The 15,503-nt window shown below is 46.5% G+C and overlaps 1 protein-coding gene and 1 pseudogene across 3 annotated transcripts; both read right to left on the reverse strand.

Moving 5' to 3' along the window:
* GHRL (ghrelin and obestatin prepropeptide) lies at positions 1 to 8,062 on the reverse strand. Of its 3 annotated transcripts, none has more exons than XM_013054543.2 (5): positions 5,052 to 8,062; positions 4,462 to 4,583; positions 4,113 to 4,229; positions 931 to 1,039; positions 1 to 155 (listed from the first exon to the last, which is right to left on the reverse strand). In XM_013054543.2, exons 2-5 carry the CDS (start codon positions 4,567 to 4,569, stop codon positions 136 to 138), a joined length of 354 nt encoding a protein of 117 aa, XP_012909997.1. In that variant the 5' UTR covers positions 4,570 to 4,583; positions 5,052 to 8,062; the 3' UTR covers positions 1 to 135. The 3 variants fall into 3 exon arrangements, with proteins under 3 accessions (XP_012909997.1, XP_004738578.2, XP_004738579.1); XM_004738521.3 differs by lacking the exon at positions 5,052 to 8,062 and adding an exon at positions 4,964 to 5,039 and having other exon boundaries at positions 4,113 to 4,226; XM_004738522.3 differs by lacking the exon at positions 5,052 to 8,062 and adding an exon at positions 4,964 to 5,039.
* Positions 8,063 to 13,091: 5,029 nt separating this feature from the next.
* LOC106005497 lies at positions 13,092 to 15,503 on the reverse strand (annotated as a pseudogene).

Here is a 15,503-nt window from a genome sequence, read left to right on the forward strand (position 1 = left end):
TATGATTTGAATGTTTATTCACCTCTGAAGCTAGTCTACCACTCAAGAGCTGGGAGCTGTTGCAGAAACAGTGTAAAAGCAGGTGAGTGCTGCCAAGGCTGCGGGACACACAGGTGGGGCTGGTCTTGTGGCTGATCACTTATCTTCCAGGGCCTCTGAAAAGCAAGAAATCAAGTCAAAATTCCACATTCGCCATCCTCCCAGTGCCATGGAAGATGGCTTTTCTTTCAGTTTTGATGTCAGAAGTGGTACGTTGTAGTGCAGGGGGAGGGCCGGATATTGGCCTTGGAGTGTGCGGTGTGTGGCTTGGGCTTGTCACCTGAAAGCTGAGTCTTGGTTTCCTTATCTGCATCTCGGCTTGAAAGCCCTGCTTCTGCCTCCCTCACGTGGTTGGTGGGGAGTGGAGGCTGGTTAGGGACGTGATTTGCAGGTGGTCCTGTGCTTCCTTTGCCCCCCCACCCCGCCCCGCGATCAGCATCAGATTGGGTGGTTTCTTTCTACATGCCAAGAAGGGATTCACAACAAAACCTAGAAACCTTGGGTTAATTCTGATTGTAGCACTAATTCCTTTTGTTTATGAAGTAAAGTTATCTAGTGAAAGTACTTAACATCAAATAATTTTATGCTCTCAGAGTGGGTGTTAGCTCCATTTTATGGTTAGGAAATTGGGGTTCCCTGGGGCCCCAGAGGTAGTTGATGTGCTACTTCTTGAAATAGTGTGTTCCTGGAATACAAAGGCTGTGCTCACCCCACTTCCTAGCCACTCACAAATCCCAGCCCAGCCACTCTCCGGCAAACATTTGGGAAAGAGGAATTAGCAGCTTTTTAAGACTGGTAAGGGAAGAAAACCTCTCTTGTGTCACCCATAGGCTGGGCTCACATTTGGGACTCCAGGGAAACTGAAATGACCTGACTGGGGCAGGGACTTACCGTTGGCCTCTTCCCAGAGGATGTCTTGAAGAAACTTCCCCAGCGCCTGGCCATGCTGGTGGTACTGAGCCCCAGAGAGCTTGATTCCGACATCAAAGGGAGTGTTGAACTAGGAGGAGGGGCAAGGAAGACCCAGGAGGTGTCAGAGATCACATGCTCCCAAATTCACTGCCCTCCTAAGGGCAGTGGCTCTGAGGGTCTCAGCATGGGGCAGGGAGGGCACAGGGCCTGTGGCCCAGTGAGCACCACTGCGGGACAGCTCAGCCAGCCTACCCTGCCATGTTAGGTCAGTTCTTCCTGCCCCTGCCATCTTCAGGAGACTTAGCTTGCATCCTTTCCTTACCTCTAGTGAGGTTGCTCACAGAAGCTGCGGGGCTCCCTAAGTTACTCCCACTCCGCCTTGTAATTTTGGAAGACATAAGGTAGTCACCAATGGCAGAATTTCAGGGTCCGGTAGGGAGACTGGGAGGACAGTGGGTCTCCCCAGTGTTGTAGCACTAGCCTGGGTGGTGGTCTCTGGCCCTCCACTGCCTTTCCTGCCCCCATCCCCTGCAGCTGTTCTTCCTGTCAGGGGCACAGGCCTTTCCTTGTTCCGTGGAAAGTCAGATAAGAAGCTGAACTTTCTGTGGAAAGATGCTTTGAGCCAAGTGCTTTCTTCTCTCTGTGCCTCTGTGTCTTCCCTCCTACATGGAGAGCACCCCATTTTCCTTACTTTCTCATTACTCTTGGAGATGGCTTAATGATGCTCAAAGCTTTGGGAAAATGGGAAAGCGCTCTCTTTGCAGCCACGTCAAGGTTTTTGCCTCAGGAGGGCAGACAGCAGACAGTGGCCCCTCAGGCTCATCTGTTCTTTCGGGGATGAGTGGCTGCCTTGGTGCCTGGCATCTGTGTGCTGGTCACTCTGATGTCTGAATGAGTCACTGAGGAATCTTAGTGCTGGGAGGGAGCCTTCGGTCATTGTTCCTTTTGCCCCCTGCCCTCAGACAGGAGGCCTGGAGAGGTTGAGGACTTGCCCGAGGCTGCAGGGGGCTGGTGGCTGGGGATGAGACTGGGAACCTCTTCTGGTCCTGGTCCATGGCGACAACCGGCCTGGAGGCCCTCTGACCACTGGGCCTGGCGAAGGCCTTGCCTCCACGCTGGGGACAGTCCTTGGGGCTCCCCACCTGGCAGGTAGTGTTGTCATTCCCGTTTCACATGTGAGCAAAAGTGCTCCGAGAGGTTATGAAGAAAACAAATAGCTAGCTTCTTGTTCCCTTGCAAATGTTTACCTTCTTCCTTGTCTCCATGGGGAAGGTGGAGGGAGTGGGGAATGACCTGGTTGGGTTTTGAGGGAACTCCGGCCCTTAAGTTCCCTCCCATCAGCCAGTACTCCTTTTTCTTCCTCCCTGCGGCTGGTAGAGGCCCACGCAGACTTCTTGGGAACCACGTGAGCCCCTATCTGAGGGCCTGCTGGCTGCTGCAGCACCCTAGGACTGGGTGGCAGGGGCACGGAAGAGGCAGCCTGGCAACTTCTGGGGGAAGGCCCATTTGGCCCCAGCGCCTCATCTGTTCTTTCGGGGATGAGGGGCAGGAGAAGGGATAAGACTTAATCTCAGAAGTCTTCCAGCTCTGAAAGTCCATTTCAGGGGGACCACGTTTGGGGGAAGGTAGAGGGCCCAAGGTGGGGGAGATGGAACCGCAGCACCAGAAGGGGCTTAGGGAGTGTGTCCTGAGCCTCACAGCCAAGGGGGCAGGCCTCCACCTCTGGCAGCCCCAGTGCGCCTCCCAGACAGCTCAGACTTCGGGTTCTAGTGGAGGTGGTGGGGGCCATCTCCTCCAAGGCCAGCCTTTCTGGGAATTGGGAACTTCCGGTTGTCCCATCCCTACCTTGTGTCACCAAACTGGCAACACCCCTCCCCTCGGTCTGTCTGGGCAGACCAAGAGCTAGGCCAAGTGGGGTGAGTGCCAGCCGCCCGGGACTGGCAGTCTCACCAGGCAATTCCCTGGTTTTAGTGTGAGAATTTGCAGGACTCAGAATGGGAATGTGGTGGGTTGGGGATCTTACACGTGGCATGGAGGAGGCACCTGAGGACATCCCTAGGTTCTGGTGAGCGTCAGAGCATGTGTTGGGAGTTTGTCCTCGATAGAAGAGGCTGGTGGGTGGGGAGGGAGGCCAGGCAGGATGCGCTTCAGCTTCTCAGGCTCAAAGAGCCAAATGGGGGTGCTCTCGGGCCGCCAAGCAGGCTCCGTTGGCCAGACCAGAGGGGAAGGGGGGCTTAGAAGCTGGGGTCAGCCCCAGCTTTGGGCCCCACCTCTGCCACACACTGGCTGTGGCCCCTCAGGCCCACCTGTCTGAACTTCCGATCCTCGTCTGTACAGTGAGGGCAACAATGTCAGACCTCCTTACCTCACAGGCTGTTGTGGAGACGGAATGGTGTATAATAAGGGTAAGATAGTCTGTAAATGCAGTCTTGGTCAGTGGGCACAAGCAGTATAGCGATCACCATTATTCAGTACTGCCCATGGGAATTCTGGTGTCACTGCATGGAGACATCTGTTGCCACCTGAAAGCTTGGCAGAGCCATTTCCTGAACCACAGCCAGCCTTCCAGGAAATCCCTTCACTGCCTCTCTGCCCTAATCTCCCCCCTTTACTTCCAGATGTTCTCCTTGTCCCGTGCAAGATTTGTTGGAGCCCAAACAAGTCCAATCCTGTTTTGTCTACAGCTGGGGACAGTGAGTGGCTGCCAGAGACAGGGTAGCAGTAGCTAGCCTGACCGGGGTGCTGTCTGGGTATGCTCCCGCCCCGGGGAAGGTCAGAGAGGCCCCTGGGCCAACCAGACAGGTTCCTGTGGGGAAACGTCTTCAATCTGTGATCAGTTGATTATTCCTCTGCTGTCTGTCTCTTGGCACCACGTTTGCTGACTCTCTTTTGAAATCACCCGGTGTCGGCTAGCAGCCCTCTTCCCTGCTCTTAGCTCCCAGTCCTTTCCCATTCCATTGTAGCAGAGTTACTGCTCTTAGACACTTGCCTCTTAATGGGAAAAGACCTGGTAGAGCCCAGTTCAGAGTCAACTCTCTTCATACTATTTTACATTTCTTAAGTAGTGAGTGAGTGGCTCCCTGTTCCTAGCTTACTCTCCGCTTCCCCTGCCTCCCCCACCCCCTCTATGACCACAAAAACAGAGCTGCAAGGGAACCAACCCGGATTTCCAGCTCATCCTCTGCCCCTTCCACTTGACTTGTATCTTCTGGGCGGAGTGAGCCTTCGAGAGCTCGAGGCTGCAGTTTGGCTGGCGGCTTCTTGGACTCCTTTCTCTGCTGGAAAGAGGTATTTGCTTAGGGCCCTAAGCCCCCTTAGACTTGCAGGGCCAGAGCAAGGTGTGAGGCTCTGGTCAGACCCAGAGGTGTCCCAGGTACTCTCGGAGAAAGCCAAAGCCCAGAGACCTGGAGCCACTGCCCAGGTCACAAAGCACACAGTTGGCTGTGACATGGCAAGGTGGGAACAAGAGACCCCAGTCTGAATGTGGGGCTTTGTGGGGAGACATTTTACCTGGACTTTCTGGTGTTCAGGACTCAGGAAGCTGGAGCCCGCCAAGGCCAAGTCCATCCAGAGCACACTGAAGAGCAGCAGGCTGCAAAGGGTCCCCAGGGAGGGCATGGTGTCTGGCAGGCCTGGAGGAGAGAGGGTCTTCAGGCCCCGTGCCCTGCTGTCTCTCCCTGTGGCCCGGACCTCACCTGGGTAGGGGCCCAGCAGATGGGATGAGGGGACTTGGCCCCAGGATGTCCCTGCTGAGTAGAAGCTCTTCCCACTCTTCCTAGAGGGGATCCTTGTGCCCACCTCCCCTAGGTAGTGAACTGAGCTACCTAGGTGGATATGAGCCTCCTACTCCCAGGCTGTGCGGCAGTGGGACTCCCCATATTTGTCCCAGGCCCCCAGGAGCTTGTGCCAGGTTTCTTAATGAAATGTCATGAGGCTGAACCTCATGGGAATTTGGGGGGGATCCAGCTGTCTCTGAGCAGCCGGGTGGCCCCGAGTTTTGCAGTGCCCATACCCCTTGGTTCAGATGGGCCTGTGAATGGCCCGTGGTCAGAATAAGTTAAGCTCATGAGCCCACACACAAGAGTACAGAGAGTGCCTACCTGAGGCTTCTGGTGGGGTGGTGGCCAGTGGCTGCCTGGTCCTTATGTAGGAACGCCTGTGTTTGTTTTTTAAACTAGCAACTCCATCCTAACTTCTCGTGGCTGCTTTACATTCCTCGGGAACTAAAAATGCTTGTGTGCTGTGGGTGGAAATCAACAGTGGAGGTCAGAGGCCCAGAGATAATGCTGGTTGGCTTGGGCTGGTGCACCTGCTCCAGTGTCCCCAGGTGGGCCCTCCCTGGGTTCAGGTGGGAGGGATGTTAGTGGCTGGGGGGGGGGTGCACGGTGCTAGGTGCTAGGCTAACTTTGCTCCTCTCTACTTTGCTGCTTACTCCCCCTTCTGAAATTTCCTTCCTTCCTGGGTAGAACGAGGGGATGGCTACTTGAGTTGTAAGCGCTTGTCCAGTCCCGACACGCTGTTGTCTGTGATTGATGCTGCTCTGGCTCCCACAGCCCTCTGGGGCTCACGGGAGGTATGGGTCCTGTAATTTTCCTGCTGCCCCAGCCAGGGCATTCCCACGATACAGATGAGAAGTGTGCCGGGAGGGGTGACAGCTTGGGTTCCTGACTTGTCCTCTCCAGGGAGCAGGGCTAGGGATCATCTCTGGCAGCAGCTATGCCCGTCATTTCTTCTGGGTGGCACTCGCTGAGCCGGCTTGAGGTTCCTAACTCGGGAGTTGGCTTGCCTCTCCTTCCCCCAGGGATGCTCCCAGAGGGAAAAGACTGGACCCGGCAGCAGAGGGGCTATGGCCCAGAACTGGCACAGGTGACTACTGCTAAGTTGATGGGCCTCAGGCAGGCCATCAGAATCCCCCTTGCGCCAGGGTGGCTCCTCAGAGTGGCTTTGAGGATGACCTGAGGTGATGGTGTGCAAATCCTTCATAACCTCTGACGTATCCTACACGTGACACAACCCCTTGTGTTCTGGGCCCGCAGAGCTTGCAAGCAAGCATATGTCACGGTCCCATTTCGGATGGAAGTTCATTAATGGTGTGGGGCATTCCTTACCCTTCTGGAGAGCTTCTTCTAATTGGATGCCCAGGCGGTGACTCCTAAGGGCTGAATGAATTGTCTACCCAGAGATTTAGCATTCCTGAGGAGGAACTCACTTCAAGCTGGGGCTGGGAGCTGAGAGGTTAGGAAGGGCTCCATGAAAGAGGCACACAATGGAGATGGAGCAAGCGCACCCCCGCAGGCAGAGCGGTGGGAGCTAAGGTGAACAGAAGGCATGGGTGTAGAGCATTTGGGGCAATGATACGAAAGCTGGCTGCCTTGGGCGAGGATGTCATTGGGGGAGGTCATCAGGAAGGGCCTAGAAGGTGGTTCAGGGTCAGGTTCTGCATGGCCTTGAAGGCTGCTGCTAGCCCAAGGAGTTCGGGCTTTATCTGCAGGAGGCAGGCCCCTGAAGGTTCTTGAACAGAGGAGTGACAGAACTGTAGAATACAAGAGTTGGAAAGACCTTGAAGAGCTGGGAGGCTGACTATAGAATCCACTGAAGGAGCCCTGAACATCAGAAAGGCCCCACTCTCCTCAAAGCCACACACCTTCAGTGGCAGTGCCGGCTTCCCAGTTTCCTGGCTGCTGGCTGGTGCCTTCCCTGATAGGCCATCCGGATTCCACAGCAAACATGCTGTTCTAGGGAAATCGTCTGTTCTGAGTGGGGTGGGTGGGGTCAGAGGAGCCAGTTAGGATATCGAGGCAATAGACAGCTGACCAGCAAATGACCAGACACCCGACTTAAAGGGGGGCACTGGGCCCTTGCTGAGACAAGGGACAGTGGGAGGGGCTGGACGAAGCCCCTTAGAAGTACCTCTTGCTGGAAACCATCTCACCAGCCTGCTGCGGGGGCTGGAATTCCTCCTTTAGCCCCAGCAGAATGCAACGGTGTCACCAGGAGACCTTTACCCTTGCTGGCCACCTGAGCTTAGACCTCTTGGCTCAAGGGTGTGGAGAAATAGAGTTCTTAGAGAAACTTGCAGCTTTTTCAGAGCCCCTACTCCCAAAGCAAAACCAAACAAATCCTAACCCCCAACCCCCCAAGCCAACTATGGTGATCAGGCACCTGCTGAGTCATGAAGCCTTCACTTAATCCTGACCCTGGAGGCATCTGAACACAGGATCTGCCAGTGTTGATCTTAGATAAGTCTGCCAGCCAGCAAACACCCCTGCTCGCTTTGTTATCTTTGGGGAACAGAGAGGTGGCCTGTGTGTTGGAAATTACTGACACCACATACCATGGAGTCGAGGTTGGTTGGGGGAGGAAGGAACATCTGATGGATGCCAGAACTGTTGAGGAAGGAGCCAGGTGGCACCCAGAACTTTCCTCACTGCCCACTCACAGTCGTGGGAGCGGGGGCAGGTGTGGGGAGGGGAACGCATGCATATCGGAATCAAGAGGAGTTTGGAGGAAGACCGTGTGACTGGGGTCTGGTGGGGGGGATAGGGGTAGGGAAGGACTAACTTTTCCCAGGCTCATTTTCCTCCTTATTCCTTTCAAGTGTGGATAACACCAAGGCTGGTTTGGCCCCTCCTTGTCCTGTGTCTTTCTCAGAATTGCACAGGTACTCAGTGTACATTGCTTCCTCTGGGCTGCTTGCTGGTTGGTGATTTCCTTTCCATTGTGGGGCCTTGAGGGCCTGCCTTAAGAATGGGTGAGAAGCACTTACTATCTTTGAATTAATTGCTGTATGTAAATGGTATCTGAGAACCAGTTATCTTTATACACTTTCTACTATACTTTCATTTCTACTGACAATGAGATGGGCTTCGGTAGCACTGATTTCAGCAATTTGGCCAACCTTACATTTTTGGAGTTGTAGAAAGGTTTTTGCTTTTTGGTGATGGGGTTGCAGATAGGATTTTGTTTTGTTTTGTTTTTGGTGGGGTTTCTTTTTTGTTCTGGCTTCTGTAACTTTTGGATCAGCATTGTTCAATAGAAAATACCAAGTCAGCCTCATGGAGCCTCGTAAGTAATTTTTAAATTTCCTAGGAGTCACATTAAAAAAAATGTAAAATCAGGGTGCCTGGGTAGCTCTCTGCCTTCGGCTCAGGTCATGATCCCAGGGTCCTGGGATTGAGCCCCTCATCGGGCTCTCTGCTCAGCAGGGAGCCTGCTTCTCCCTCTCTCTGCCTGCTGCTCTACTTAAAAAAAAGTGAAATCAATTTTAATATACTTTATTTAATATATCCAAAATACCAGTTTGACATGTAATCAATAGAAAAGCGATTAGTGGGATATTAGACACTGTTTTTCTTTTTACTAAATCTTCAAAATTCAGGGCACCTTACATTTTCCAGCACAACTCCAGTCCCAGTAGCCACATACATGCTTCAGTAGCTGCATGTGGCTTGTGGCCACTGCACTGGACAGCCAGCTGTAGATAATCACAAGTGTCATTTTTGCAGCTTGTATGGCCTGAGCCATGCTCTTTCATGCCTCCTGCCATCCAAGCAGGGTCTTTCCCACTAAGTCTTCCTGTTCTCCTGCCATCATGGAGTCTTTTCCCCTATCTTCAGTCTTACTTCCCAACAACTTCTGCTCTCAGCCTAAAAATATGCCTTGGTTTCTAATCCTGGAAAGGCCTGTTTGGCACTGGTCCCTCTTCCCCTCACCCTATGTAACCTCTAGGCATAACTTCTTTCCCTTTTCTTGTATCCCGTCCTTACTGTGTTCTGGGCCCTCAAAACTCGAGTACACGCCCATCTCCACAGTGCTCAAACTGTTTCCCCCACATTGCGTGCAGTGTAGCTCTAGTTCAGGGACCACTGAGAGGCAGGGGATCTCGGGCTGAGGACTTTATAAGATCTTCTGATGTCATCTGGGTGCGGGTCTGTGTTGGGCTGCACTGAAATTGTGGGGAAGTTTATTAAGAATGCTGGTTTTTTTTTTTTTTGGTTTTTGTTTTTGTTTTTTCCAAATGCCTGATCCTCTAAATCTGATGTAATAGATTGTAGAACTGAGTGTCAGGGCCCCAGAATCTGAATTTTTATAAGTTTTAATTTAAATTCGTTAGTTAATTTACAGAGTAATATTCATTTCATTTATACAATATAGTGATTCAGTACTTCCATATGTCCCCCGGTGCTCATCACAAGTGTCCTCCTTAATCCCCATCACCTATTTCCCCCATTCCCCACCCGCACCTTCCCTTTGCTAACCATCAGTTGTTCTCTATAGTTAAGAATCTGTTTCTTGCTTTGTCACTCTTTTTCTGCCTTTGCTCATTTGTTTCTTAAATTCCACAGATGAGTGAAAATACTTGGTATTTGTCCTTCTTGGACTTATTTTGCTTAACATTATACTCTTGAGTTCCATCCATGTCCTGGCAAATGGCAAGATTTCATTCTTTTTTTTTATGACTGAGTAATATTCTGTTACAAACACATATACCACATCTTTATTCACTCATTAGTGGATACTTGGGCTGTCTGCATAATTTGGCAATTGTAGATAATGCTACATAAGGGTGCACATATCTCTATCAATTAGTATTTTTGTATTCTTTGGGTAAATATGCAGAAGTGCTATTGCTGTTGTTTCATCGATGTACATGTCTTTTTTTTCTTTTGTGCCAGTACCATACCATTTCGAACACTTCAGCTTTGTAATATAACTTGAAGTCTGGAATTGTGATGCCTCCAACATTTTATTTTTCAACGTTGCTTTGGCTATCTGGGGTCTTTTGTGATTCCAGTACAAATTTTAGAATTGTTTGTTCTAGCTCTGTGACAAATGCTGTTGATACTTCGATAGGGATTGCACTGAATATGTACTTTGGGCAGTACATTATAATATTTGTTCTTTCGGTCCATGAGTGTGGAATGTCTTTACATTTCTTTTTTTTTTTTTTAAGATTTTATTTATTTATTTGTCAGTGAGAGAGCGAGAGCGAGCACAGGCAGACAGAGTGGAAGGCAGAGTCAGAGGGAGAAGCAGACTCCCTGCAGAGCAAGGAGCCCGATGTGGGACTCGATCCCAGGATGCTGGGATCATGACCTGAGCCGAAGGCAGCTGCTTAACCAACTGAGCCACCCAGGCGTCCCATGTCTTTACTTTTTTTTTTTTTTTTTAAGATTTTTTATTTATTTACTTGAGAGAGAGACAGTGAGAGAGAGCATGAACGAGGAGAAGGTCAGAGAGAGAAGCGGACTCCCCATGGAGCTGGGAGTCCGATGCGGGACTCGATCCCGAGACTCCAGGATCATGACCTGAGTGGAAGGCAGTCGTCCAACCAACTGAGCCACCCAGGCGTCCCTCTTTACATTTCTTTATGTCATAAATTTCTCTCATCAGTGTGGTATAGTTTTCAACGTACAGGTCTCTCACCTCTTTGGTTAGGTTTATTCCTAAATATCTTATTATTTTAGTGCAGTTGTACATCGGACTGATTCCTTAACTTCTCTTTCTGCTGCTTCATTATTGGTATATAGAAACGCATTAGGTTTCTGTACATTGATTTTGTATCCGGTGACTTTACTGAATTCACTTATCAGTTTTAGCAGTTAATTTTAGTGGAGTCTTTGGTGAGTTTTCTGAGTATCATGTCTTCTGCACATAGTTAAAGTTTGACTTCTTCCTTGCTTATTTCAATGCCTTTTATCCTGTTGTGGTGAGGACTCCATTATTGTGTTGAATAAGATGGTAAGAGTGGATATCCCTGTCTTATTCCTGACAGTAGAGGAAAAGCTTTCAGGTTTTCCCCTTTTAGGTTGATACTAGCTCTGGTTTTATAAAAAAAAAAAAAAGACTTTTATTATGTTGAGATATGTTCTCTCTAAATATACTTTGTTGGTGGTTTTTATCATGAATGGGTGTTGTACTTTGTCATATGCCTTTTCTGCATCTGTTGAAATGATCATATGATTCTTATCCTTTAGTAATGTGATGTATCGCATTGATTGATTTGCAAATATTGAACCATCCTTGCAGCCCAGGGATAAATCCTGCTTGATTGTGGTGAGTAATTATTTTAATGTATTGTTCAATTTGGTTTGCTAGTATTTTATTGAGAATTTTTGCATCTAGTTTTATTAGGGATACTGGCCTATAGTACTTTTTTTTTTGTGGCGTCTTTGATTTTCTATCAGGGTAATGCTGGCCTCAGAGAATGAATTTGGAAAATTTCCTTCCTTTTCTATATTTTGGAATAGTTTGAGAAGAATAGGTACCAACTCTTCTTTAATTGTGTGGTGGGATTTGCCTGTGAAACCATCTGGTCTGTACTTTTGTTTGTTGGGAGCTACTGAATTACTGATTCAAGTTCTTTGCTGATTATCAGTCTGTTCGATTTCTATTTGTTCCTGTTTCGGGTTTTGGTAGAAATTTATCTAGGAATTTCTCCAATTTTTGTCCAATTTGTTGGCATATAGTTTTTTATAGTATTCTAATGTTTGTATTTCTTTGGTGTTGGTTATTTCTCCTCTCTCATTTGTGATATTATTTGTGTCCTTTCTCTTTTTTGGGGGGTGGTAAGTCTGGCTAGAGGTTTATCAATTCTGTCATTTTTTTTTTTTTAAAGACCAACCTCCTGGTTTCACTGATCTCATTTTTTGTTGTTGTTGTTGTTTCTTTATCATTTATTTCTGCTCTAATCTTTCTTATTTCCTTCCTTCTGCTGGCTTTAGGCATCATTAGTTGTTCTTTTTCTAGCTCCTTTAGGTATAAGTTTAGGTTGTTTGAGATTTTTCTCACTTCTTGAGGTAGGCTTGTACTGCTATAGTTTTCCCTCTTAGGACTGCTTTTGCTGCATCCCAAAGGTTTTGAACCACTGCATTTTCATTTTCATTTGTTTTCATGTATTTAATTTCCTCTTTGATTTCCTGGTTGACCCATTTATTTTTAGTAGCTTATTATTTAACCTCCAAGTATTTGTGATCTTTCCAGATTTTTCCTTGTGGTTGACTTCTGGTTTCATAGAGTTGTGGTCAGAAAAGGTGCATGCATTGTATGACTTCAGTCTTTTTTGTTGTTGTTGTTAAGGCCTGTTTTGTGACCTAGGATGTGATCTAGTCTGAAGAATGATCCACGTGTACCTGAAGAATGTATATTCTGCTGTTTTAGGATGGAATGTTCTGAGTATATCTGCTAAGTCCATCTGGTCTAGTGTGTTGCCCCTTGTTTCCTTGTTTATTTTGTTTAGGTTATCTGTCCATTGATAAATAAGGTATTGAAGTCTCCTACTATTATCATGTTATCCATTAGTTTGTTTATCCTTGTTTTATATATTTGGGTGCTCCCATGTTTGGTATATAAATATTTACCATTGTTATATATTCTTGTTGGATTGATCCCTTTATTAGAAGTAGTACCCTTCTTTGTTGTTATAGTCTTTGTTTTAAGGTATAAGTTGTCTGTATTCCTACTCTGGCTTTCTTTTGATATCCATTTGCAAGATAAATGTTTCTCCATCCCCTCACTTTCAATCTGCAGGTGCTTTAGGTCTTAAATGAGTCTCTTGTAGGGTCTTGTTTTTTTTTTTTTTTTTTTAAGATTTTATTTATTTATTTGTCAGAGAGAAAGCGAGCGAGATCGAGCACAGGCAGACAGAGTGGAAGGCAGAGTCAGAGGGAGAAGCAGGCTCCCTGCGGAGCAAGGAGCCCGATGTGGGACTCGATCCCAGGACGCTGGGATCATGACCTGAGCCGAAGGCAGCTGCTTAACCAACTGAGCCACCCAGGCGTCCCGGTCTTGTTTTTTTGATTAGTCTGACACCCTATGCCTTTTGATTGGGGTGTTTATTCCATTTACATTCAAATTAATTATTGATACATATTTTTTGCCATTTAAGTACTTATTTTATGGTTTCTGGAGATTTTCTCTGATCCCTTTCTTGTCTTTATCTCTCATGTTTTGCTGATTTTTCTTTAGTGATGTATTTGGATTTCTTTTTATTCTTTGCCTGTTTATTAGTGTGTGTGTTTTAAGATTTTATTTATTTATTTATTTATTTGACAGAGATCACAAGTAGGCAGAGAGGCAGGCGGAGAGGGAGTTTTCTCTGTTGAGCAGAGAGCCAGATTTGGGGCTTGATCCCAGAACCCTGGGACCATGACCTGAGCCGAAGGCAGAGGCTTTAACCCACTGAGCCACCCAGGTGCCCCTATTAGTGGTTTTTGATGTTAGTCACCAGTAGGTTTATATATAACCTCTTTTGCAAATAGCAGTCTGTTGATTGTTTGTTTGAACCCACTCTTTTCTCCTCCCCATGTTTTGGATATAACTATATTTTATATCCTTGTGTGTGTGTATGTGTGAGTTCCTTGATTGATTTTTAGAGAAATAGTCATTTTTACTGCTTTTGTGTTTCCTGCCTTTATACTGCCACTTTTAGTCTCTTCTTTCCACTCAAGAGAGTCCCCTTTAATATTTCTTGCAGGGCTGGTTTAGCGGTCATGAACTCCTTTAGTTTTTGTCTGTCTGGGAAACTTTTCTCTCTCCATTCTGAATAATAGTGTTGCTGGATAGAGTATCCTTGAACACAGATTTTCCCCATTCAACACTTTGAATAGATCATGCCACTCCCTTTTGGTTTGCCAAGTTTGTGGAAAAACCTTCAGCTAGCCCCTATGCTAGTTAATGACTTGATCAAATTAATGACTTGTGCCTTTTTTTTTTAATAGTCTTGAGGATTTTTATTTTCTTTACATTTATCATGCCATGAATTCATAGGGAATGGGTTCTAGCAGTTTGGGCTCCTTTCTGTTGGTTTTCACGAAGTGTGCTTCTCTGGGTGGAGTAGGCTGACGTTTCAGTTGAACCCAGCTACCTTTCTCTTTGGCTTCCTTCTTTTTCTGATCATTTCCCTTCACACACTTCAGGACTATCTCGGCTCTTTGAATGTTTAATATGCTCAATGTGCACATTAATTCTCTTGGCAAGAATCTTTCCCCTTAATTTGTTTGTTTACAACAATGCCAGCAGCATGCTGAGTAAGACTGTAGACTCTTCCAGTTTTGCCATGGTAACATTTGTGGGGCATTCCCTTTTGAACAGTACCCATCCTTTGATGTCCCCAATATCACCTTTCTTGTAGATTCGCATGTATATGGCCAAAGGAACAACTCCATGTTTTCTAAAAGGCCTTGAGAATATATAACAGGTACCTCTACTCTTTCCCTTTGTGTTGGTCATTTTGGCAAATTACTGGAAGATGGCAGTTCCGGCCAAAAGGCTGTCTTGATGCTTTATTGTTTTTTTTAATCATTATTGTTTACAAATTTGATTTCCATATGTCCTGGTATGGGCCTGCTTTTGTTGATTTTGATGGGAGTTCTCTGTGCCTCCTGGATTTGGAGGTCTGATTCCTTCCCCAGATTTGGGAAGATTTTTAGCTATTATTTCTTCAAATAAATTTTCAGCCCCCCTTTCTCTACTCTTATCTCTGTGGTAAGGGTCTCACTAATGTCTTCTTTTCTCAAACCCAATGAGTTTCCTTATGATTGTCACTTTAAATTCTCCTTCAGGCATGTTACTTCTATCTGTTTTGGTTAGATCTCTGGCCTTGTTCTTTTCAGAAGACCCAGAGCCCATGTTTGGTTGACCAGTCCTGTAAGTCTCTCAGTATACAACAGTCCCCTACCTTCTCATCTCTTCCATCCCATCATTCATTTATACAACAGGCTATTTTTCCGGCAGTTTCCCACATTCTGGACTTAGCTGAACACTTCCTGGTGGCATTGTCTGACATGTTACTCTCCTGTCTGCTTCTCTAAACTGGTAGTTACACCTCAACACATAGTGCCTTATGAACTTTTCACTTAGTGGACTTATGGACTATTAATTATTATTGTCTACACTCATTTTTTCCTGGAAATCACAATGGTGATTTTCTCTTCTATTATTGCTTTCGACATTTATTAGCATTTTTCCTTCAATTATTTTGTTACTTTGATAAACAGTTTGTATGGAAAAGGCAAGATAAATGCAGGATTTTTAAAAAATTGTTTACTCATTTTCAAACTAAAGTTGGTGTCTTAGCAACCTCCAAAGTTTTCTTCCTATCATAAACGCATGGATGGATTTTTTTTTAATATAACTGATTCAATCAATTATAGTCATTATTCTTTTAGATGTTTCCATATCTGATGTATTGATTCCCATGTACTTTAGACATGACTCTATAGTTTTTAGCTTCCTTATTTTCTCCCAAAGAGAAATCCTGGGCTCATCCTGTGCATAAGATTAGAAATACATACTTTTTAGAAGGAGAAAAATAAGTCCTGAGTTCATACTCTTATTTGCAAATAAAATTTAAGGCCAGTGTTTTCATTTCCTGGGTTTTATACTTGAATTTCTTTTCTTTATCCTGATAATCCTATTTTCTAATTATCTTAGTAAAATTACCATTATCTTACTTCATCTTACAATATCAACATAATATTCTCAAAATAAGAATACTACAATTAGGGACGCCTGGGTGGCTCAGTTGGTTAAGCCGCTGCCTTCAGCTCAGG

Source organism: Mustela putorius, unplaced genomic scaffold, assembly GCF_011764305.1.
Source record: "Mustela putorius furo isolate JIRA1106 unplaced genomic scaffold, ASM1176430v1.1 tig00003850_pilon_pilon_pilon, whole genome shotgun sequence".
NCBI classification, from domain to species: domain Eukaryota; kingdom Metazoa; phylum Chordata; class Mammalia; order Carnivora; family Mustelidae; genus Mustela; species Mustela putorius.

Bases quoted from the DNA above. Each gene is read 5' to 3' on its own strand.
- GHRL (XM_004738522.3), bottom strand. From the start codon at position 5,018: ATGAGCTTAACTTATTCTGACCACGGGCCATTCACAGGCCCATCTGAA. The intron at 4,584-4,963 runs GTATGGGCACTG...TCTCTCCTCCAG, and splicing joins AGGCCCATCTGAACCAAGGG to GCCTGCCAGACACCATGCCC. The intron at 156-930 runs GTAAGTCCCTGC...CTTGCTTTTCAG, and splicing joins CCTCTGGGAAGAGGCCAACG to AGGCCCTGGAAGATAAGTGA.